The 23,594-nt window shown below is 35.1% G+C and overlaps 1 protein-coding gene across 9 annotated transcripts in view; it reads right to left on the bottom strand.

Annotated features, from left to right (window-relative positions):
* Positions 1–23,594, bottom strand: part of Dmxl1 (Dmx-like 1) — a 171,435-nt gene that overhangs the window by 73,116 nt on the left and 74,725 nt on the right. For 5 of the 9 annotated variants that reach the window (XM_087592831.1, XM_087592833.1, XM_087592838.1 and 2 more), the window contains exons 20-29: positions 19,990–20,159; positions 19,346–19,443; positions 18,174–18,339; positions 17,310–17,571; positions 14,568–15,649; positions 13,674–13,865; positions 8,893–8,969; positions 2,348–2,475; positions 1,558–1,806; positions 1,056–1,169 (exon numbers count right to left, since the gene is read on the bottom strand). In XM_087592831.1, coding sequence (XP_087448957.1) covers positions 1,056–1,169; positions 1,558–1,806; positions 2,348–2,475; positions 8,893–8,969; positions 13,674–13,865; positions 14,568–15,649; positions 17,310–17,571; positions 18,174–18,339; positions 19,346–19,443; positions 19,990–20,159 — 2,538 coding nt within the window. 9 annotated transcript variants of the gene reach the window in all.

Here is a 23,594-nt window from a genome sequence, read left to right as displayed (position 1 = left end):
CATGCCTGTAAAGACCAGAAGAGAGGATTGGTTCCCCTAGAATGTGAGTAACACAGTTGTGACCTGCCACATGAGTTCTGGTCCTCACACCTGGATTTTCCGAAGAAAAAGTGCTTGTAATTGTTAAGTCATCTCTCTAGTCCCACAATGATTTTTGAATGTAACAAATCCCAGCAAAATTTTATTTTTCTGTAAGTCTTTCATCACCCACCTGCACTTCCAAATCATAAATATCCAAACCTACATAAGGTCCAGGTGATGGTACTTAAAGGTGCTGAGGAGGATTAAAATCCAGAGAGAATCTTGCTGGGCTTCACTTACAAATGTATGCACAAGGGTTTCTTCTAAAAAGCATTTAAAATTGTTTTCAAACTTATACTTGAAGATTTAAATTTACAGGTTTTAATAATTTTTTAAAATTTAATGTCAGTACAGTAACAAGAGTTCCTGTATTATAAGTCGTAAAGCTACTTTAGATATTCTTCAAAACTGAAAAAACTAATACTATCACATATGGTAATAAATCACAAAATGAGAAGATTTGGAAAATATCATGAAAATTATTTTCAAGTTGAATAAGGGGGCTGTTACAATTTTATTTAAATATATATAGCAAAAGGACACACTTATTTAAAATATTTACTTTTCATGGTATTAAAAAGACTTAGAAATCCAAAAACTCTAATAGCCAGTCATAATAATATGCAGACCATAAAGCAGCCTCATGGGAAATGCTTTCCCAGTCATTTCAAGCCATACTGTGATTTCCAATGATCAGCACCAGCATTTGTTTCTTTTGGTTTTGTACGCTTAGAAATATTACAATTTAAGGGACAGAAAATATCCAAAACCAAGTATTTGAAACTAGAAGAGCAGAAACAGTTTTCTAAAATGCTAATCATTGTTTTAAATCAAAAATATGGCTTGATTAAAGGAAATATGTCAACTTTCCTTAAATGCCAAACAAAACAAACTATCCCACTGTATGCAACCCTTGAAAAACAACATAAAGCAAGCTAAACTGTAAGAGCCTATTTCTAAAGCTAATATCTTGCCTGCAAGAGTGGGAGGGCTATGAGAACTGATGGCTGACAGAGCTTTGGAAAAGCCCACACATTCCATGGAGAATACCACTACCTGGTGGGGGCTAGGCATAGCAAAGTGCCTTCCTGCCAAAGAAAGAAGAGAAAAATCTGTATTTGGTATGGAACAAAAGCAAAGTTTATTTCAAAAGTAATGAAGATCTTAATACTAAGAGACATTATAATTACATTGTACAGTCTAACTATCAGTGCAGGAGTATCTTAAACATTGAAAACTGCACAAGAAGCTTTAAAACTTCAGTTTTTACGACAATACTATTTGTTGGTGGTCTTGTATAACAAGAACTTTCCTACACAAAATTAAGATATAATTACATTTAACAAAGTTATTATCCAGATGAATAAAGCTTCAACTTATAAAAACAAAACTGAGGGGAAGATTAGAGAGGAAGTAAAAGAGGGGAGGCAGACAGGGACGGGGGCGGGGAGGGGGCACGGAACAATAAAAACTTACCAGATAAAGCTTTTGAGGTTGTCTGTACTTTGCTGGGAACATGTGCTCCTCCACCGAATACTGCAGACCACATTTTTTCATTTAGAGGGTGGGCTACAATCCGAAATAGCTCATTACTAGAGTGTGTTGCTAGCCCATGAATGAACAGACTAAGATACACTGCTGTGAGAATTTCACAAAGCAACACTGTAAGTCCTGACTGAGCTTCTTCACCAGAAGAATTCAAAAGTTGAATTAGACAATTGATTCCTAGGACAAAAATGAAAAACAGCTGACATTAATGAAAACAAGAGAAAAACCAAAAATAAACTTTTAAAGTAAAAAATTAAATACATTTTTCAACTTTTTGAGTTTTTGCAAAAATTTACTCAATCGACATTAAATATTATTCTGCTGGACTCATAACCACTGGGTTATGATGGTTTAGGAGCAATTGCTGAAACATTTGTTCAATTCAGATAAACTTATGTTAAATCTCATAGATAAAAATTTAATGGCATATTTTATGATAAAATATTTTAAATTATTTAAAAAACAATTTAACAAAATGAACTCTTTTAATATAGAGATCAAGGAAATACTTAGTTTATTTGTTAATAGTCTTGTTTAACAAGAACTTTGTGTAACTAAATTAAAATATAACTGAAGACTGTGCATTGAATTTGCAATGGTGTCAATGCTACCAATATTTAACAATGATCATCAACTGGTAAAACTAAGGCACGTCTGCTTTTGTCATTTAACATTTCCAAAACTAAAAAGAATTTCTTATCTATGTAATTACTTATACCTGGCCATTGAGCTGGTGATGTGTTGGGAGTTACTGATTCATCTAAACTTCCTGTTCTCAAGGAATGTCGATGGGCAAGAAGTACTGTCTGATACACCATTCCAGTAAACTGATTTGTTTGAAATGAACTAAAAAAGGAAACAATATTTAAACTTAAGATGAATTTCATATGCAATATTTCCATTCTTACATATAATTTCTATAATACTTTAACTGAAAATTTTGTTTCTGAATTATATTATTATGTCTAAGTTACATGGTCTACAGTGCTTGTATTCTATTAGTACAGTATACTTTAAAGTAAAAATATATATGCTTTCTAAACTAAAATAAATTTGACAAGTATCTAGTATATTTGTTTTGTGAAAGATAAAGAATATTTTAAGAAGAAGAAAAACCCGCATCATTTTAGGCCAGTAGAAGCAAACTTGTATTATGATTTTAAAATACTTTTTTATAAAAAGTGAAGTGAGTCTAGGCTCATTTTCATATTTAATGGCTAGCTCTCCTTCTATCTGGCTCTGAACCAGGCACTTAGCATATAATGGAGAAAACAGCTTCTGCCTCCATAAAAGCTATGATATGGAATCGAATCTAAATAATTTTTATCATATTGTTGTTGATGAAATTATACACATCACACTATTAAGGCAAAAAGGTAGTCATCATATATTTAAGAACTTATGATAATTTAATAAAGACAAACAAATAACAGCTTAGCATAAAGGACATTAACATTCTGACACCCAGCAGCAAAATGATCTTATAAAAGTGCTAGAAAATAGGAATTCAGAAATTCCTATGATATATATTCAATAAATAAATATAATGCTTACACTTAGAAAGATAGTGCCTTAAAGCTATTATACTTGGTAACTCTCACTAACATTTTGGAGATATTTATAAATATTATTGGCTTTTATTTTCCAGATTTAAGATGGCAGGGTAATAACAAAAATTCCCTCAACCTGTAGGAAGATTTATGACAAGAAGATAGAAACATTTTGATGAAATCAGACCAATACTCAATTACATAAATGAACTCAGTTCAAAGAAATAAAACTGAAGCTACCTTGGAAACATACATATAACCCCAGTGATAAGTGGGGTTGCTCATGGACAGATTATACAGATGAACTGACAACCAAAAGCCAATATAAATGAGAGCTGACACATGTAAGAGATAACAAACTCATCAAACTTGCCAGAACACTTACAATGAATGTTACACTTTTAAAAGTTTTCTAAAGTCAAAACACAAAGATAACGTATAAAGATGGAAGAAATGATAAAAAGATATAGAGAGGGACATTACACAGTGGAATAGGAGTCTCCTGATTTTCCCTCCACCCATGGATGTACCATAAATATCTACCAATGGATTGATTCCCTCTGAAAGAAAGTCAGAAACAAGTTGATAATTTCCTAGTCACTAGATAACTGAGGAAATGTCTGTATCAAATGGGTAAGACAAGCTAAAGCACACTGAGGTATAGACTCACTTCACTACAAAATTGGGTGAGTATCTATTTTCTGGTGAAGATAAAAATATGGGTAGAGCTCAGATACTAGGCAGATACTAGGCCCTAACCCTAAGGCTCTCCACAATTACACTCTTTGATTTTTTCAAATACTGTTTTTTAAGAACTTTGTAAGTACTGTTTACATCATATCTTTCTCTCTTCACTCCAACTTTTTTTTTTCATCTTTATTAACTTGGGTATTTATTTACATTTCGATTGTTATTCCTTTCCCGGTTTCCGGGCCAACATCCCCCAAACCCCTCCCCCTGATCTCAGTTCTGTGGTTTGCTACTGGCATTCACCTATGTATTTGCCATATTCTGGCTAACACAGTAAATCTTAAGTTACATGTCAATATCATTGTCTCTTGTTGTTGAAAGAAAGGGAAGGAACTAATGCAAAGGCCATGGAGGGGTGCTACATACTGGCTTGCTGCCCATGACTTGCTCAGTCTGCCTTCTTACAAAACCATAGACCACCAGGCCAAGGGTGGCCCCATCCATAATGGACTAGGAACCTCATACATCAAACACAAATTAAGAAAACAAACTACAGCCTTGGTCACAGCCTGATTTTATGGAGACCTTTGCTCAACTGAAGCTCCCTCCTTCTCAGAAACCTTTGTCAAGTTGACATAAAAATAGCCAGTATACCTACAAAGGGAGAAATAATCAGAAAAATCTTCTCATCAACCCTCAAAGCCATGGAGGAAGACTTGTAGCAATGAATGCTTACTTTAAAAAGGTTTAAGTTCTCAATCTAATAAGGTACTTCAGTGAAATATCTCTAATATGAAAAATTTAATACAATAGGAAAAAATTGAAGCCATGAGAAAACAAAAGCAGGTATGGCTGATTCTAATAAAGTGGATTATTCAAAGAGTTTTTCATTTTGTTTTTTTTTTTTGTATTTTAGCATTTTTATGTTATAAAGGATCATAGGAATGGACCTGTTGAAGATAAAATCATTTATTACTAGAATCTAAACCCTATGAATAGAAGAGATGGCTCAGACAATTGGGAACCCAATGAATTTGGTACAGGCCCGCTCTGGCTGAGTCAGGATACAGGTAGTGTGCTTAGCAACTAGCCAAGGCATTCAGAGACTTTTTTTTAAATCAGTTTATTTTCTTTGAAGAAGGAAGAAATATCATGTATATCAATGACAGAAAGCCTGAGGAAATGGGAAAGATAGTTAAATGATCTGGTATGATAAAAATCCTTTCTTCCCATTCACTCTGCAGACTTATATCCAGGCTACCCAATGACGTGGCTGTCTTTGGATGTTAGGAATCTGCTGTACCAGAGTCTATACTTTTGGATTCTTAAGGAGCCCTTATGAATAGCATGGACTGTAGATGTCATTGTTAGCTGAATAAACAAACCCTTCCTAGTTCTTTCTGAACTGGTTCAACTCAGCTCTTCTGGCTCAAATTCCTCTCCAAGATGACTGATTCAAACTGGCTTCTCTTGTCTTCTTGACTAAATTGCTCTGCTTGGCCTCAAACTAACTGTGACCACCTGTTCTAATCTTCTTGCTCCTTTTTATTCTCTGGATCCTTCTGTCTTTACCTACAACCTGATTCTGTAAAAACTCTCCCAGTAAAACTACCTCCTCTGACCTGCACAAAACTGCGTGAACTGAACTCACTGAACTGTCAAGCTCTTTCAGTCCTTTCTAAGATTCCTTCCACGGCGGTCCTGTTCTCAGTTCAGTGGTTTAATGATGGCATTCGCCTATGTATTTGCTGTATTCTGGCTGTGTCTCTCAGGAGAGATCTACATCCGGTTCCTGTCGGCCTGCACTTCTTTGCTTCATCCATCTTATCTAGTTTGGTGGCTGTATATGTATGGGTCACATGTGGGGCAGGCTCTGAATGGGTGTTCCTTCTGCCTCTGTTCTAAACTTTGCCTCCCTATTCCCTGCCAAGGGTATTCTTGTTCCCCTCTTAAAGAAGGAGTAAAGCATTCGAATTTTGGTCACCCTTCTTGAGTTTCATGTGTTCTGTGCATCTAGGGTAATTCGAGCATTTGGGCTAATAGCCACTTATCAATGAGTGCATACCATGTGTGTTTTTCTGTGATTGGGTTACCTCACTCAGGATGATATTTTCCAATTCCATCCATTTGCCTATGAATTTCATAAAGTCATTGTTTTTGATAGCTGAGTAATATTCCATTGTGTAGATGTACCACATTTTCTGTATCCATTCCTCTGTTGAAGGGCATCTGGGTTCTTTCCAGCTTCTGGCTATTATAAATAAGGCTGCTATGAACATAGTGGAGCACGTGTCTCTTTTATATGTTGAGGCATCTTTTGGGTATATGCCCAAGAGAGTTAAGCTGGGTCCTCAGGTATTTCAATGTCCAATTTTCTGAGGAACCTCCAGACTGATTTCCAGAAAGGTTGTACCAGTCTGCAATTCCACCAACAATGGAGGAGTGTTCCTCTTTCTCCACATCCTTGCCAGCCTCTGTTGTCCCCTGAGTTTTGGACCTTAGCCATTCTCACTGGTGTGAGGTGGAATCTCAGGGTTGTTTTGATTTGCATTTCCCTTATGACTAAAGATGTTGAACATTTCTTTAGGTGTTTCTCAGCCATTCGGCATTCCTCAGCTGTGTATTCTTTGTTTAGCTCTGAACCCCATTTTTTAATAGGGCTATTTGTCTCCCTGCCATTTAATTTGTGAGTTCTTTGTATATTTTGGATATAAGCCCCCTATCAGTTGTAGGATTGGTAAAGATCTTTTCCCAATCTGTTGGTTGCCATTTTGTCCTAACAACAGTGTCCTTTGCCTTACAGAAGCTTTGCAGTTTTATGAGGTCTCATTTGTTGACTCTTGATCTTAGAGCATGAGCCATTGGTATTTTGTTCAGGAAATTTTCCCCAGTGCTCATGTGTTCGAGGCTCCTCCCCATTTTTTCTTCTATTAGTTTGAGTGTATCTGGTTTGATGTGGAGGTCCTTGGTCCACTTGGACTTAAGCTATGTACAGGGTGACAAGCATGGATCAACCTGCATTCTTCTACATGATGACCTCCAGTTGAACTCCAACTCTTCCTTTGTCCCTCCTAATTTCTCAAGTTCATTACTTATTATTGCTATATGTTATCTGTATCTCCCCCCACCCCATGTGTGTGTGTATCTGTGTTTATTACACAAACAATCTACTGAGTCCTAATAGTGGTTAGGGCTGATCAGTTTGGACTAGATAACCAATCAAGAAGTTTGTACCTGGAGAAAACTGATTCTATCTAGAAGCCACTGATTTTTTTCAGTTCTTCATCTATGGACGTGGGGCAATGATGCATTTCCCCTCTCTATGCTGGTTAGGCAGCATACTGCTGAGATTTCATGGCTTTAGCTTCCTTGCCATGTCTAGATGTCCTATCTTGCAGCAGGAATCTGGGTTCTCTCGCACTTAACAACCTCTGTGCCTCTACTTGCATGACTTTCCCTGAGCCTTGCATGTAAGGTTTGGGTTAGATATATGATTGGGGTTTGGTACCCCATCCTCAATTGTTATAATCTTGATTTATTAACTAAGGGAACAGAAAGGATTAGAAATAAAAGTCCCCCCCAGCCTTAAAAGGTACAAAAGTACTACCAGGAAGTACAATGAACTAGAAGTAGGGACAAGACTTAAGACAGAATTCCCTATTCTAACATGATCTGATGCCCTCTCCTGGCATGAAGGCATATATATAGACACTGTACTCAAACACTAAGACAAAGGAACAAATAAAATTAAAATAAATACATACAAAATCAAACAAAATATATATAAATAAATATGAAAAGGAGAAAGAGCAACTTCAGCAACAAAGTTGGTGCCTATGTCCTTCTTTAAAAAACAAAAACAAAACAAAAACATACTGTACTGCATAAAAATGTACAATTGATATGCATAAATTTAAAACCCAATTCTGCAGTCTTAAAAAGAAAGAATTCCTTGTATTTTATTTTTGTTATGTTTTGTTGTTACCTTTTAGAAGCCTGCTCTTTTCTAATGAGAGATTAAAAGGCAGTTGATTTGGATGAGAGGGTGTGGGGCAGAACTGAAAGGAGGGTGGGAAACTAACCAGGATATATTGGAAGAGAAGGAATCCATTTTCATTAAAAAGAAAAAAAGACACATTTCTAAAATATAAACTCTGCCTACTAAGAAACTATTGCAGAAGAACACACAGTATCTAGAAAATGAAACTAGGATTTGCCCTGAAATAAAACCAATAGATAAAAGAATGCATGGAGTTTGGGGGAAATAAAAGATGGACATACAAGTTCTATTACCTGTCTCAAAGAGTAGGAAATAGAAGTCAGATAATATTTAACCAAATAATGTCACAAGTATTTCAAAGAACTAAAGCTAGAGTATATACCAGCAGGTCAATTTGAAGGATTTTAACAAATTATGCTGGAACTAGAATATGAGGAGAAATTTCTAAGCAGAAATTCTGTGAAAATATTCTTTTTTTTTTTTTTTTTTGGTTCTTTTTTTCGGAGCTGGGGACCGAACCCAGGGCCTTGCGCTTCCTAGGCAAGCGCTCTACCACTGAGCTAAATCCCCAACCCCCTGTGAAAATATTCTTAATCCCAAGTCAGTCGCTCCTCTGCCTGTGTGCCTCATGCTTTTTGTTATATACCAAGTCATAGAACTCATCACTCAAGTATGATATTTCATTATTTACCTTCATTTACCTGTTTCTAATAATGATCTTAAAAAACAAGTATTTTATTCATCTTCAAATTCTCAGAATCTATCACAGTACCAAACAGGATGGCAGTGATCAATTATAGGCAACTATCTAAGTCACAAAAACAAGAGCTGGCTTCCGATTCCTTTATCATAAAGGTATTAGCTGAATTTTCAAAGATGAAAAAAACAAGTACTCAACATCTCAGTCATGTGCTTTTTGAATTTACTGAAAGCAGTGTTATGTATAGTTTTGAATTAATAATGTATATAGATAACCCCACTGTTTACTGAAGGTGATCTTAAATTTCAGAAGAAGATATTTACCTGTAGTTATGACTACCACAAAGGCACTGATAAATACAAGCAGAGAGTGAGGCTGCTAAAGTATGCATTACATATACCTGAAAAAATAAAAACACACACAGAATAATTACTTTAAGTAAAAAAAAATTTAGGTATAATTTTGTCAAAAATGAAATGAAAATTAAAAGTTTTTTGCCTTGGTAAGCTATTTTTTTCTCCCTCTTTCCCCTTAGAAAACAGTTTCTACCTATTGAAGTTATTCTTTAAAAATGTTAAAGAAAAAAACTCAGTTCTTTGGCAGAAATTACAAAATATATAACTACTGCCAGTTCTCTCTTCCCAAATCAAAAGAGAGAAGTATGAGCCCAGAACAATATGAACCGTGCAGTAAAAGCATACCCTTTAAAACTCAACCTGCTCCTTCTTGAACAAAATATGAATAATCAGTACTAATAAATGACAGTTCACTTTATGTACAGATCAAAGAAAATGCTCAATCTGTTACAGTCATCCAAAAGGGAAACTTTAGAAAAAGAAAAAGGAAGAAAGGCAGTAAAATCAAATATTTATTTTACAGAAGAAAGGATTCTAACCTAAAATGACAGCAGCTATAATAAAGCAAGGGCAAATAAGATTAAGACATAAGAAAGCTTACTGGACTATAAATGATTCTCTGATTATGAAGTACAAATGTTCCATGTATATAAAAATGGGTATTCATAAAGAGAAGTCTAATTGCTTTTTTGGCTTCTACTGTTAATAATACCTGTGGTTAAAAATAGCATATATTGAAGATGGCAAAATGCGGATAACAGTGACTTGTAGTCTCTCTCCACTACAGAGTTAGCATCTATTTCTCCACTCCCTGGCCTTGGGACTTCTTTGACGAATGAACAGAAGTAATATGTGAGACCTGAGCTTACAACTCAAAAGGCCTGGCAAAATCTAGTCTTGGTACTCTTAAACCCAAGAGATTTTTATACAAAAAACAGAAACAAAATGTTACTGGGCTATGAGGTATACAAACACTCGGATAAACATTACTTTGAGTGAGTCTCTTGAGGATATTTCCAGAAAAAAAATTATCTAAAATCAGTAGTGTGATTAAGACAGACTGACTTCTCACTCGCCAGTGAATTGGAAGACCTAACAGAAGGAGAGAAGGAAACGCTTTTTATTTTTTGTCATTACCTTCCTTCCCATCTTCAGAATGTAACTGAAACATGAACTCTTCTTAGATGTCAAACTGTTTACTTTTAAAACAAAACTTACTCCCTAAGCTTTGAACCTGGACTGGAACTAGATTGTCAGTTCTTCTATTCACCAGTTTACCATGTGCAAATCTTTAGCAACTCAAGAGAATGGCTCAGGTAGACTAATATATTTGCTAAGTTTGGGTCCCAGCTGGCAGACTGTTTAAGAAGTAGGAAGTAGAGCTCTGTTGGAGAAAGTTTGTAATTGTGGTGGGCTCTGAGGTTTGAAAGGCTCATGTCAAGCAAATTATTTCCCTCCAGATCAGGATATAAGCTCAGCTATTGCTCCAGCACCATGCCTGCCTGCCTGCCTACTACTATACTTCCTGCCATAGTGATCATGGACTAACTACCCTTTGAAGCTGTAAGCAAGCACCCGATATGACACCTTTCTCTTGATGAGGGTGTCTCCTCACCGCAACAGAATAATGATTAAGAGTGTCACACATGCAAATTACTTATAAACAAATTTCTTCCCTCTTCTTCCTTTCCTATTCCACGACATTCTTCATACATCCTATCACTTCTACTTCTCTGGAAAGACCAGTTTAGCACACTTGGCTTGCTTGCTGGAGGATGAGAGATGAAACACATATAGTCAAATCTGTCAACTACAAGAAAATAAATAAGGTTGTCCTACAATCATCTAGGTGCCCCCCAGGAGATCTAGAGTGAATGAATGAGTTCCGAGACTAGTCAAGTTAGCTCAAACCAAAACAAATGACGAGCCAATGATGAAATCAAATTAAAGCCAGCTACATTTCAGACTAGTTCTTAAACAGTTCTTAAGTAAGAAGGAAAAAGAAAAGTGATAGAGCATGGACTCCTGTAATTAATATTGGCAGGCCAGCAGGTGGTGCAGCAGGTAAAGGTATTTGCCAGCAAGCCTGAGTTTAATCCATGGGACCGACGTAAGAGAAGTCATTTCCAAGAGTTGTCCGTTAATTTTCACATGTGAGTTGTAGCATTCACATGTGTATACACACATATACACAAATATACAAAATATATGAATGTATAAGTATAATCAAGTAATAGAATTAAATAAGGAATGCAGTTTGTTGAAAATAATTATAGTTTTCAGGAAATTAATTTTCAGTCTATAAAGTACATACTGTAGGGATTTGTACTATAGAGTAATACAGGAAAAGAAGTGACAGAGACTCCCAGTGAATTATAAGAGGTAAGCATATAAAAGATGGTAAAACTGGAAGGAGAATCTATTATCAAGAGAGAAGAAAATCATGTCATAACCTAGGAGGCAGCAGGAATCTTTAAACTATGACAGAAAAAAATTCCAAGTAGTATACCAAAATTGTCAATCAAACTCAGTCACTAAAGGGATCTCAAGAAAGGAAAAATAAAGTATTAATAGGAGATAAAGTACAATGAGATGGTTAAGAAGATGGTGAGTGAGATCAACTAAATTATAATATGATAGTTCCAAACTTCTTATAAACAAACTTAATCCAGAGCCTTTCTCACAGATGATTCAATAAATTTGGAATTAATTTAGGAATTTAAACAGATAATTCTGCCGGCCTTGAAAGAACACAGGAAACAAGATACTTATTTTTAAAATATGTAATTTAACATTAAGAAGAGAACACTCTACTTATCTATTAGTTCACAAAAGGGTTACACTTGGATCCTTTAAAAAAATATAGTATTCCATCCACTGAAAGCAATCTACCAGAAAAGGACAAATTATGCAGAATAGTTGACTGATAAACTCTGCCAAGACAGGGTGATCAGCCCTTTAAAATCTGCATTTCAAGATCTGTCACTTGATTTTGGGCCAGAAGGCTGAAGACTTGCACTCACATGTTGCTAACAGGGGACTGTGCTAGTGGAGATTTGTCTCTACAACCTCTCAGTTCTAGAAGTCATGTTAGGCTTCCTATGTGTGTAGTAGATATTTGGTCATTCTCAGATTTCTGTCGGGGTTGAAGACTGATTATAGTCTCATAGCCTATCAGGCTGTTTAACTCTGAATATACATATTTTATTAGACAGTTATCAGATAGTATACAAGCTAGCCAAGATATAATATAGATTTTAATTCTTTCTTAAGCTAGAATGGATAACTAAATGTTCTGTTTAACTGATATAGTGTTGGACTGGGTATTAGATATATTTTATGCTTTTAATTACAAAATAATAATAGTTGTGCTCAGCTTATATTTGAGAGAAAAGGTTTTTTTTAATTAGACAAAAAGGGTGAAATGTGGGATCATGTCACAGGTCAGGCAGGTATAAGATAGAAGGAGGCCTGTCACTGGAGGAGAAGGAAGGATGGGCAGGAGAAAAATCTGAAGGAAGAGGAGGAGACTGGAACAAAGAGAGAGGAAGAGAGGAGGAGGTGAGGCTGAGAAGCTGTGAATGGAGGCTGATGTAAAGATCTCGCTCTGTGTATTTACAGGTTATCAATGTTTTTAAGGGATGGATGGTACTGGGCTTTGTATGTTTAGGTGGGCAATTATATCTTATCAATTGAATCTAAAAAACAAAACAAAACAAAACAAAACAAAAAAAACCCCAAAAACTTAAGAATGGCCAGCAAGATGGATCTGTGGGTCCTGTACCTGATAGATGACATGAATTAGATCTCTAGAACTCACAAGGCAGACGGAGAGAACTGATTGACTCCTGTGAATGTCTTCTGACCTCTATGTGTGTAGTGGCATGTGAACCCAGACATATACAAACATTTTTACTGCAATAAAAAAGCTTAAGGAATCAATTGTATATCTACACATATGCTTGCTTTAATCTCTCTCTTTCTGTCTCTCTGTCCGTCTGTCTGTCTGTCTCTCTCTAACACACACACACACACACACACACACACACACACACACACAAACAGAGCATTCTTAATTACATTTATGTTTATTTAATGTGTCTTAATTTATGTTTATTTAATGTGTAGATAGAGAGGACTGTGGACAAACTGTAGTAATCTGTTCTCTTCTCCAACTATATGGATACAAAGTAGCCAATGAAGGCTTTCAAGTTTGATGATAAGTGCCTTTATTCACTAAGTCCACCTCTGCTGTACAGGTGCTTATGTAGAATAAACAATTGACATGCTAAACTGAAGAGAAAAAAAAAAAACAAAAAACCTCAAGCATCTGACCTATATAGCCAGATAGCCTTAAATCACAATCATTAATACAATAAATATTATGTTGAGTCTGGTGTTTTAATTTATTTTGCTAGAAAGGCTTAACCTTTGTATCTTCATTTTATCATTCTGTATAGGTAAATTAAAGTTTAAACCCAAAGAAGCAAATAAAACTCTAAATCAAGAAGCAAAATAAACTAGAATCAGAAAATAAGTACTTAAAGGTAGAAGGGGGCTACTTGGAGAAAGGAGCAATCAGAGAAAGAAATTAAATATACAAGGAGAGGAGAGATCTAACAGAGGGCATATGTGGGAAATAGAATTGAATATTTTATAAATATGTAAAAATTCTAAAACAAAAGTCTATCATTTTATCTAAACAATATATGTTGATTACAAAAAAACTTGAAATGAAGCATACTTACTTTATTGGTTTGGCTATCAGGATGTGGTGGTGAATCAAAATTTATTATGGCATGTAGAATATCATGTGTTAAATTGCTAAGGTGCAATAATGGATTGGCAACTACTGTTTTGGCACTGGCTGTACAAGCAAAGAGAAGAGGCACTGAAGTTTGTTCTGACAGAGGGTTAGAAAATATTGGTTCTGCTGTTTCCTTAAAAATGAAGAGAAAAAAATTAACAATTATTTTTATTTCTAATCTATTCCCTATGTAATTCAGACTTTCAAAATTCTTCGAAATTAAAAATTAAAAGCACTCAAAGTACATACTTTAAGTTGTTATGATCTCAGGAAGAAAATGTTTCTAAAACTGTATCTAGAACAACACTACCCATAATACTCCTCAATAAAATATAGTTCATTACTTCAGATGGCACTCATAAGACTGTTCACACAAATTAAGTCAAAACACCTGATAACGTCTGTTCTGCAAGTGTCACGCACATAGCTCCACCAATTCCTAATGACTACACACAAAGATTCATTCCTTCAAGTACTATAACAAAGAAAGGCAAGTTTTAATATTTAAATTAAAAAACACAATTCCAAAAGCTATTTCAAAAATGTATTATTCTTTTATTTAAATAAAGCTTTTACATTTTTAATTAAAATAATTATATTATTCCTCTCCTTTCATCCACATATTCTATGTCCAACTGTTAAAAGTTATTTAACTACCAGTGTGATGGCACATGTTTTTAGTTTCAAGCACTTGGGAGGCAGAGGCAGAGGCAGAGGCAGAGGCAGAGGCAGAGGATCTTTGTGAGGTTAAGGTCAGTGTGGTCTACATAGAGAGTTCCATACTAAAGGTACATGATGACACCTCACCTCAAAGAAAAACAAAAATGTTACATACCTGCTGAGATTCTTGCAAAAGTAAAATTAATTCCATTCTCACTGATGCAAGACCCCCACCATGAGAGCCATGAAGCACACAGTAACTAAGAAACATTCTTAAGAGTGATTGATATTTCAAGAGCCACTGCCTTTTTTCCTGGAAACTTTCTCTCAGTTGTTGTTTCACTTTTGTTTGGTGATGCAAATCATCAGCATCTTCAATTGATCCAGTTTCATCTGCACTTTGGCTAAATGTGGACTGCAGTTGTTCTGCATCTGAACAAAAGTCACAAGTCCTCTGAAGAGCTACTACCTCTTTTTCAAGCCAGTGGTAGAGTTGGTAACGCAATTTCCCACCATCTATTTCATAGCCAGTAGATAAAGTACGAAGTTCTACTGTGAGAATCTTTAAACATGCTCTAAACTTTAGTTGAACAGCAATTATATCTTCTGATGGATTTAAAATGTCATTTTCATCTAGTGTGCTTAAGGAGTCTGTGTAACTGCTAAATTCGTCTAATTCTTTAATTGTGTTTCTCTGCAAAGGTCTTATTTCTTTCATTGAAATAGGGGGATCTTCATTTTCCTCATCATTATCACTATCCCATTTCAACTCCAAAGAGTCATCTTGAAATACCATACTCGGTTGGCTCCAATCAAAAGAAAAGGTAGAGTTTGAGTGCCTCTCTGAGGAACCCTCTGAAGAAGATTCAAAACCATTGATCAGCGACTGTGACCAGTCAACAGCAGAAGACTTGTCTTCTCTTGTTTCCGATTTTAGTGGAGAAGATTCTTTACTAGTTAAAAAACTAGATCCTCTACAAAAGGGTTTTGCTTTCTTATTGACTTTGGGCATCTTTGACAATACTTCCAAAGCCAACATTGGGCAGCCAGCTTTTAGGTGAGCACTAGCAGTCGTAAAAAATAATCTTCTTTCACTTAGATTAATTGTTCCTGCCAGTCCACTTTTTCCTGTTAAAGCCATGTGTGTTGAAAATGTATCAGATGATCCAAGATGACGTCTTAGCAAAAGAGGATGTGTTCTTAGGTAATTGTAGAAATTAAAAACTACAGGATTACAAGCTGACATCATGCCTTGATCTGAAAGTAAATTAATTTTATGAATCAAGATAACTTCATGATATGAACTGAGAATATGTAATTATAAGAGTCCCCTTTCTCTCAGAGGAAACGATATTTCATATGACAGGTAACCAAAGGCCATACCACTTTCCAAATAAAACAAAGTTTTAGATAGAATCCTTACCTCTTTGACCACAGAAGCTATATTCTATCCACATGCTCTGAGTTAAACTCCTAAGAATCCCATAACTTTAAACACCATCTCTATACTGTTTATTTGAATATCACTATTTCCACTTTCCAAATTCCATAGTTCATTTCTACTTAAATAGAAAAACTTTTGCCGTTCGGTCCCCAGCTCCGAAAAAAAGAACCAAAGAAAGAAAAAAGAAAAAAAAGAAAAAAAAAAAAAGAAAAACTTTTGCCCTGCTGGCTTCTTATTTGGTGTCTCAAGGGCACCGTCATCTACCTACCTCTTTTGATTGACTTGTATTATTTCAACCAGTCCTTTGACCAAGTATCATCTACCTAGAGAAGGGTTCCTGATCTAATCAACACTCCATCATATCATTTACTATTAGTTAAACTAAAAATACAGGTGTTATCCTTAATTTCTAATTCTTTGGCACTCCATATAAAATTTAGTCCTGGGTAGTCCCACTATTATCCTATAAAATTATCCTATAGCCATATACTTCTCTCTGCCTGTAGTCCTATCATACTGACACTGTGACCTAAACGACTATTATCACTTTTCTCAGATTTAAATGGTTCTAGGAATATGTGATCTTATATTAAGATTCACATTTTTTTAAAAAAAACAGGAAAATATATAAGTTTAATATAGTGATGTTTCCCCTCCATTATGAAGAAGCCAGTATGAAACGCTTTACCTTAAATAGCTAAGACACTTGAATACTTGTGTCTCATGGCTTTCTTCTTAATTTAAAGATACATACATCCTAATTAGCATACACTAAATATGTAGTGGCACATTAAACAACATGAACTAGAAGCTACTTTACTTACTGTTCAAAATAATATCCTACTAAATCAGCTATCACATATAGCTCAATTCTGCATATGAAAAACCCTGGAATAGTAATCTCCACCATTTTTATGCTAATTCACAGAAAAATGTTTCACACACACAAAAAAAAAAAAAAAAAAAAAGAAAAAAGAAAAAGAAAGAAAAGAAAACCAGAAGCATGTTCTAAAGGGTACATTTAAAATTATCTCTATTCTACTGACTGAATCAACATAAAAGTCAAGGATTTGGCTAGTTTAAGGTTCTCTACTCACACCTCTTAAGTCAGCTTTCTTTATATTCAATGAGTTTTCCTTGTAAAAATTATAAAATCAATTAACAAGTGTAATAACCCAACCTAATATTAAAAATTGGCTTTATATTCATTTTTCTTTTCCCATTTTCGATTTACCATTTCTCCAAAGTATTTAAAATCAACTTTTAGTAATACTGGTGTTCAATATATTTCATAAGAACAGAAAAATCTAAAGTTCTTTGTTTTAAATGAGTTATCTTTCTGAAAGAACAAAATCTCATTTAGTCACAAAGATCAAATATTTAATGTTTTGTATTACATTAGCGTAAGCAGTGGACTACCCACTGAGAAAACACTAGTAATGTTCTCATTAAAATCTTGAAAGAACAGCGTACCTTCTTCCTCTGTAACAGGTTGCTTTATTAATGTTTCCAGAGCAGCACTATAATCTTCTAAAATCCAATGTGCCATACTCCGAAGAAAGGGGTCATGATGTGCATTTATGTTTGATGAATTGAGCTCACTGGCTGGAGAACCAATTCCCAAAACTTTTTTGCGTAAAATTGACTTGTATGTTGTTGATTTATCAAATTCAGACTCAAACAATCTTGCTATTACTAGAGCCAACTGAATGTCATTCAATTTCTCAAGGCATACCTTTAAAACATTTATAAATAAAAAATATTTACAAACAAAGTAAGCTTTTGAGAGAAACTCAAATTTATTTACTCTAAATGTTTAAAGATTTGTTACCTCTAAATTTAGCAAGCAATAAATGTAATGATGGCATGCAGATACCTACATTAGTAAATTAACACTGATAAGATCTCCAAATCTGTTTGTTATTACCAAACATGTATTTAAAAACTAACTTGACCTGAGGTAATGGATAATTCTATCTAGTGTCAATTAAACCTCTAGTTTTATTTTACACCTCTTAAACCTATACTCTTCTCAATTCATCGAATCAGACTAGAAATTGCAAATTAAAAAGCTATTTTTTAGTCTACCCAGTAAAAGAGTCAAATATACTTCAAATGTGTGGTCATATGAGTGATTCACTCTACAAAACCTGCTTTATCACAATTCATAAAAATATAAGCTAAATGGTAAAAAATGAATATGTACTGTGAAATCATATCAGTTACTTTAGGTTCTTAGCCTTGTATTATTTCTAGTATAATTAAAAATAAAAATTTAAGATTTAGATTGTTTAAAGAAATGATAACACTGATAGAAAAGGAAGTTCAACTAATTACCTCAATTGCATCTTTGAGACAACCACCTAGAAGAAAAAATGCTGCAGAATGTTCAAACCTTTGCTTGCCTAATAAAGAAAAGGCATTTTTCAAAGCTGCTTTACGCCACCTCTCTTCCTCAAAATTATGCCCAAAAAACTGTGTCATTTTGGTGTCTTTTTGAGATCTATAAATGAATGAAAATTATGAAAATTTTAAAATACAATTTTGGAGTCAGACTTTTCCAGTTAGAACTTCAAAGTTAGGAGTTTCAAGGAGAAAGATAGCAAATGTGAAGACAGTCTGCACACACCAAGATTCAGTTACAATAAAAGTTCTAACAATAAAAACAAAACATTTGACAGTTCAGAAATAAGATTAGGTAAACATTTACTTTAATAGGTAAACCTCAGAGGTTATTTAAAAATTTTCTTTCAAACTGCAAAGTGAACTGCATTAGCATAACTCGGGAAAAAAATCACCTTTAAATTCATACAAAATTTTACCAATACATACTTATACAACATAATTTATATATTAACATTTATGCTAGTTTAAAATTAAAATCGCATCAATAATTTTGTTCTAGCCATGTAGAAATGACTTACATGTCAAAAATTCAAAATACGGAATCTGCTCTGATAGAAAACAATACTGAAAAACCTAGATCCTTAGAAAACAACATTAAATATCAAAATTTTCCCCAGAGATTGTCATTCTTAAACAGAACATCGAACAAATAATGGAAATCATGGAGTCCAGACTGTCAACAAGTGAGATGAAAGAGATAACAGCACCAAGAAGAGTAGCAGTTTATGGAACATCCTGGCCCACATCCTTCAGTAACAGAGGACAGATGCTTATCTGACAGATGCCAGACTTCACTATCATGTTCCTCAAAGCTGATGCAAATTCATCAATAATTTTTTTTTTCTATTTTACTCCTTTCCTCCCTGCTTCTTGGTGGGGAGAGAAAGGTGATAAGGGGGAGATGTATTTTAGACTGATGACTGCTAAAACAAACTGAAGTGCACCAACTGGCTTCTTCACTGAGGTACACATGTAATAATCTTTTTCCCAATGAAGTAGGAAACACGAAAAACTACGAACATATTCAATGAGAACATATTTTACTTTATGCATTCACTCTAAATAAAAAGTGATTTTTAGCTTTGAAGCAGTCATTTACTTACCTATATAATCCCCAAATCACAGCTTTTTTTTTCATTGCAAGATAAAAAATTGCTGCATCTAACGGATCATTATTTCTGTGAAAGGCTGCTTTGGCTACCTACAATTGGGAAATAGTCCATTGTTTACAGAAGTAAGACTGTGAGTGAATCTATAAAATCTCTTATATACGAGATCAGTATGTAACTATTCTATGTTAAAATTTAAAGAAGTGTATAAACACATTTGTACATAATACTAGCAATAGAAGCATTTACAGAAGCAGAATATATTTGGCTAAACTTATTTTTTTATCAACAAACACTTCAGAAATTCAGAAATACACCAGTAAATAAATATGGTAACTAGAGGTTGAAGATAGCTAGGCCTAGCATCAGAGGTGTAGAATCACAACAGTTTAGGAGTTTTAGACAAAAGGAATATACACTGAAAACCATCATGTGAGCAACATAGTGAGACCATTAAATTTGCCCACTGAAATAATGCTTGATTAGCACTCTTAGGGCACCAGGTTCAAAACCCAATACAATACACATACAAATTACGATACTGTTTCTAAAACAAAATGGAATAAACTAGTCTCAGAGAAGACAGAATGAAATAAATATTCAAAATACACTATTTTTATAACCAAATAAATACTTACTTTTTCTATGCATCTGCGCAAGATGCGAGCATTGCGAACCCACCACCCCACTCCCATTGCTCTCAGTTCAGACCAAGTTGGATCATCTTTCTGCATGGCTGGCAACATATTCAGTAGTTCTTCCTCTGCTACTGAGTGAAATGCCCAAGCAAAATGACCAGTAGAAAGGCCTGAAGACATGACAAAAATGACATTTATAAGCAATGCAAGAATTTAATATGATTATCATAAATGTGTATGGTGTTTGTGCAATAAACATATAAACTGTTTGAAGTTTTAAATATTGGCATAAATCACTCCAAATAATCTCATTTATGTCAAGGTATTATGTTTATCAACAAACTGGGTGCTTAAAATACAGAGTAAAATGACACATTCTTTAACTTTGCAGACTCCTTTTACCATAACCTATGTAAGAATAAAATCTTGGACATAGCATAAGAAATGTAAGCATAAAGGACAGAATTTTAAGGAACCATCCATCACTAAGTACACATCCTTTGTTTATGATTTAAGAAAACATTTCTAGCTTTATTCTATCTGTGGCTACTTAAAACTGTGATGGTAACAAATCTGAACTGGAAATCAGATGCTCTGGTGCAATCTTGGGTCTCTTAGGACAAACCTCTGCACTTGGAAACGATCTGTCTTACTAACTGCGGATTATTACATGGGTCAGTAAGAAGTACTCTTTTAAACTTTTATCCAGACTCACAGTTACATATAACTTTTATTGTTCATAAAACAATTCTTGATTCTCTAAACAAATGGTACCACTCCAATGCACATAATTAAAATCTATTTCTTTGAAAACATACAAAATACTTCTGAGAAATGTCACTGGGCTGCAGTACTTTATTCTCTGGCTATTTCCCAGTTTTCCTGAAACTATCAGCAGCATTGAAACACAGCTACATAGAGATGTGCTTTCCTCTTCGGGACTACTTCTCTTTTCTCTCTGAACATCTTTTTAGATGTTCTACCCCCACAGAATTAAAGAATTCCATGGAATCATATAAAATGGAAAATTCAGTAGAATAAGAATAACAATTTAATACTCCAAAATTAGAACATAGAGATTATATCTGAGCTCTATTACAAAATAAAATATATGACCTTGGAAAAGTTACTTTATTTTTTAATGACTCAAGATTTCATTAAAAAAAAAGTATATAAAGGATTGGTTAAGAGCACTGGCTGCTCTTTTAGAGGAACTAGGTTCAAGTCTCACCACTTACATACAAACTCACAATTGCCTGTAATTCTAGCTCCAGAGTATCATACATTCACCCATACATGCAGGTTGAACATTAATACGCATAAAATAGAAATGAATATCATTTAAAAAAAAAAAAAGAACCAGATGGTGGTGGTACATGCCTTTAATCCCAACACTGGGGAGGCAGAAACAGGCAATCTCTGAGTTCAAGGCCAACCTGCTCCAGAAAGTTAAGCTCCAGGACAGCCAGGGCTACCACAGAGAAATCCTGTCTTAAAAAACAAAAAAAACAAAACAACAAAAACTATATATAGTGAGAACACTATGATATCACACAGCTTTAAGTGTTGAATGAAATAATCCAATTAAGTAATACAGAATACAATCTAACCCTTAACAATTGTTTTTATACTGTTTTATCATACTGATATTTAAATACTGATGTGGAACATCTCTGTCAGCAATCTAATGATCAGTACATGCAGTAATGCTCAGCTCTGACTCTTCTTTCCTTCCTTCCTTCCTTCCTTCCTTCCTTCCTTCCTTCCCTCTTTCTTTCATTCATTTAAGTCTTCAGATACACCAGATGGTGGGATCTGATCCCACTACAGGTGGTTGTGAGCCACCATGTGGTTGCTGAACTCAGGATCTCTAGAAGAGCAGTCAGTACTCTTAAACTCCTGAGCCATCTCTCCAGCCCTGATTCTGTCTTTTCATACTACATTTTTTTCATTATTATTGAACAAAATAAATAATGTCATAAGGTATGACTTTAACATATATGGGTTCATATTTTTAATCTATACTACAGAATAATTTCTTCTCATTGAAGAGATATTCCTACTGCTAGAACGTTCTCAATAGTCAGGATGTGGAAATAACTTTGATGTGTATCTATAGAAGAATGAATTTTAAACTATGATTTACATGCACAATGAAATATGAAATTCTGCACTGTGCAACACAAATAAGATTTGCAGACATTATACTAACAATTTAATAATAATTACATTAATGATAAAATGTATTATTCTACTCACATGAGATATTTCAAAGAAACAAATTCATATTTTTAAAAGGTAGAGTGGTGACTGTAGGAACTGAGAGGAGGGAAATCATTAAGCAGCAAGTTTTGCCAAATAAGATGAATAAACTCTATAAATACCTACTATACAAAATTGTACCAATAGTCAATAATATTGTACTGTTTACTTAGAAGCTTATTGTAAGGATGACTGCATGGCATGTAGTATAAAGAATATCTGTGTTTAAAAAAAAGTACTAAAAATAAGATTAAGTATATAAGCAGATGAAAAAGTTAATAAATATCTAAATGAGACAGTAGGAATCAAAATGTGTATTAAGAATGCCAAGGGGGCTGGAGAGATGACTCAACAGTTAAGAGTACTGGCTGACCTTAAGAAGTCAAGCAGAAAGGCCCAAGTGAGGATGCTTCAATCCCACTTAGAAGCGGGAAGAGAATAATCATGGGAACCAAAGGGAGGGACCTCAGTGGGAGAGGTAAGAGGAAAGGGAAAAGGATCAGATTTGCGGGGGGGGGGGGGGGGGGACCACAACAGGGAGCACCCAGAGGGCCAGGACAATGAATGAAAATAAGCTGCCTCAGTGGAGGGGTAGGAGATATGGGGACCCTCTAGAAAGTACCAGAGAACCAGGAGGTGAGAGACTCTTAGGACTCAATGGGGATCACCGTAGCCAAAATGCCCAACATTGGGGAAAGGGAAATCAAGAGTCCAGCTCCAGTAGATAGGGCCACAAGTGGAGAAACTGAGTTACTAAATCTCAGTCAAAATTTCTGACCCAGAACTGTTCCTATTTAAAAGAACTGCAGGGACAAAAATGGAGAAGAGACTGAGGGAAGACCCAACTTGGGATCCATCTCAGGGGCCGGGGAGGGGCATCAAGGGCTGACACTATTGTTATGATGTGCTTATAGAGGGGAGTCTTGAAAGGCTGTCCTCTGAGAGAGTCTACCAGCAGCTGACTGAGACAGATGCAGATAATTACACCCAACCACTGGGCTGAAGTCAGGGACCTCTAAGGCTGAATTAAGGGAAGCACACTATAGAAAGCCCAGCAGCCTCAACTAACCTGGATCCCAGGGTGCTCCTAGACACTGAGCCACCAACCAGCATACCCAGGCCATTCTGAGGCCCCTGGCACATATGAGGACTACCTGGTCTGGCCTCAGTGGGAGAAGATGTGCTTAATCCTCAAGAGACTTGAGGCCCCAGGGAATGGGGAGGACGGGTGGTGTTGGGGAGCACCCTCTCGGAGGGAAGGGGGATGAGGAATGGGATAAGGAACTGTGGGAGGGGGAACAGCGAAAAGAGGCAACTACTGGAATGTAAATAAATAAAATAAT

The sequence above is a fragment of the Rattus norvegicus genome, chromosome 18, assembly GCF_021556685.1.
Source record: "Rattus norvegicus strain SHRSP/BbbUtx chromosome 18, alternate assembly SHRSP_T2T, whole genome shotgun sequence".
In the NCBI taxonomy this organism is placed as follows: domain Eukaryota; kingdom Metazoa; phylum Chordata; class Mammalia; order Rodentia; family Muridae; genus Rattus; species Rattus norvegicus.
This window is presented reverse-complemented; position numbering and strand designations above follow the sequence as displayed.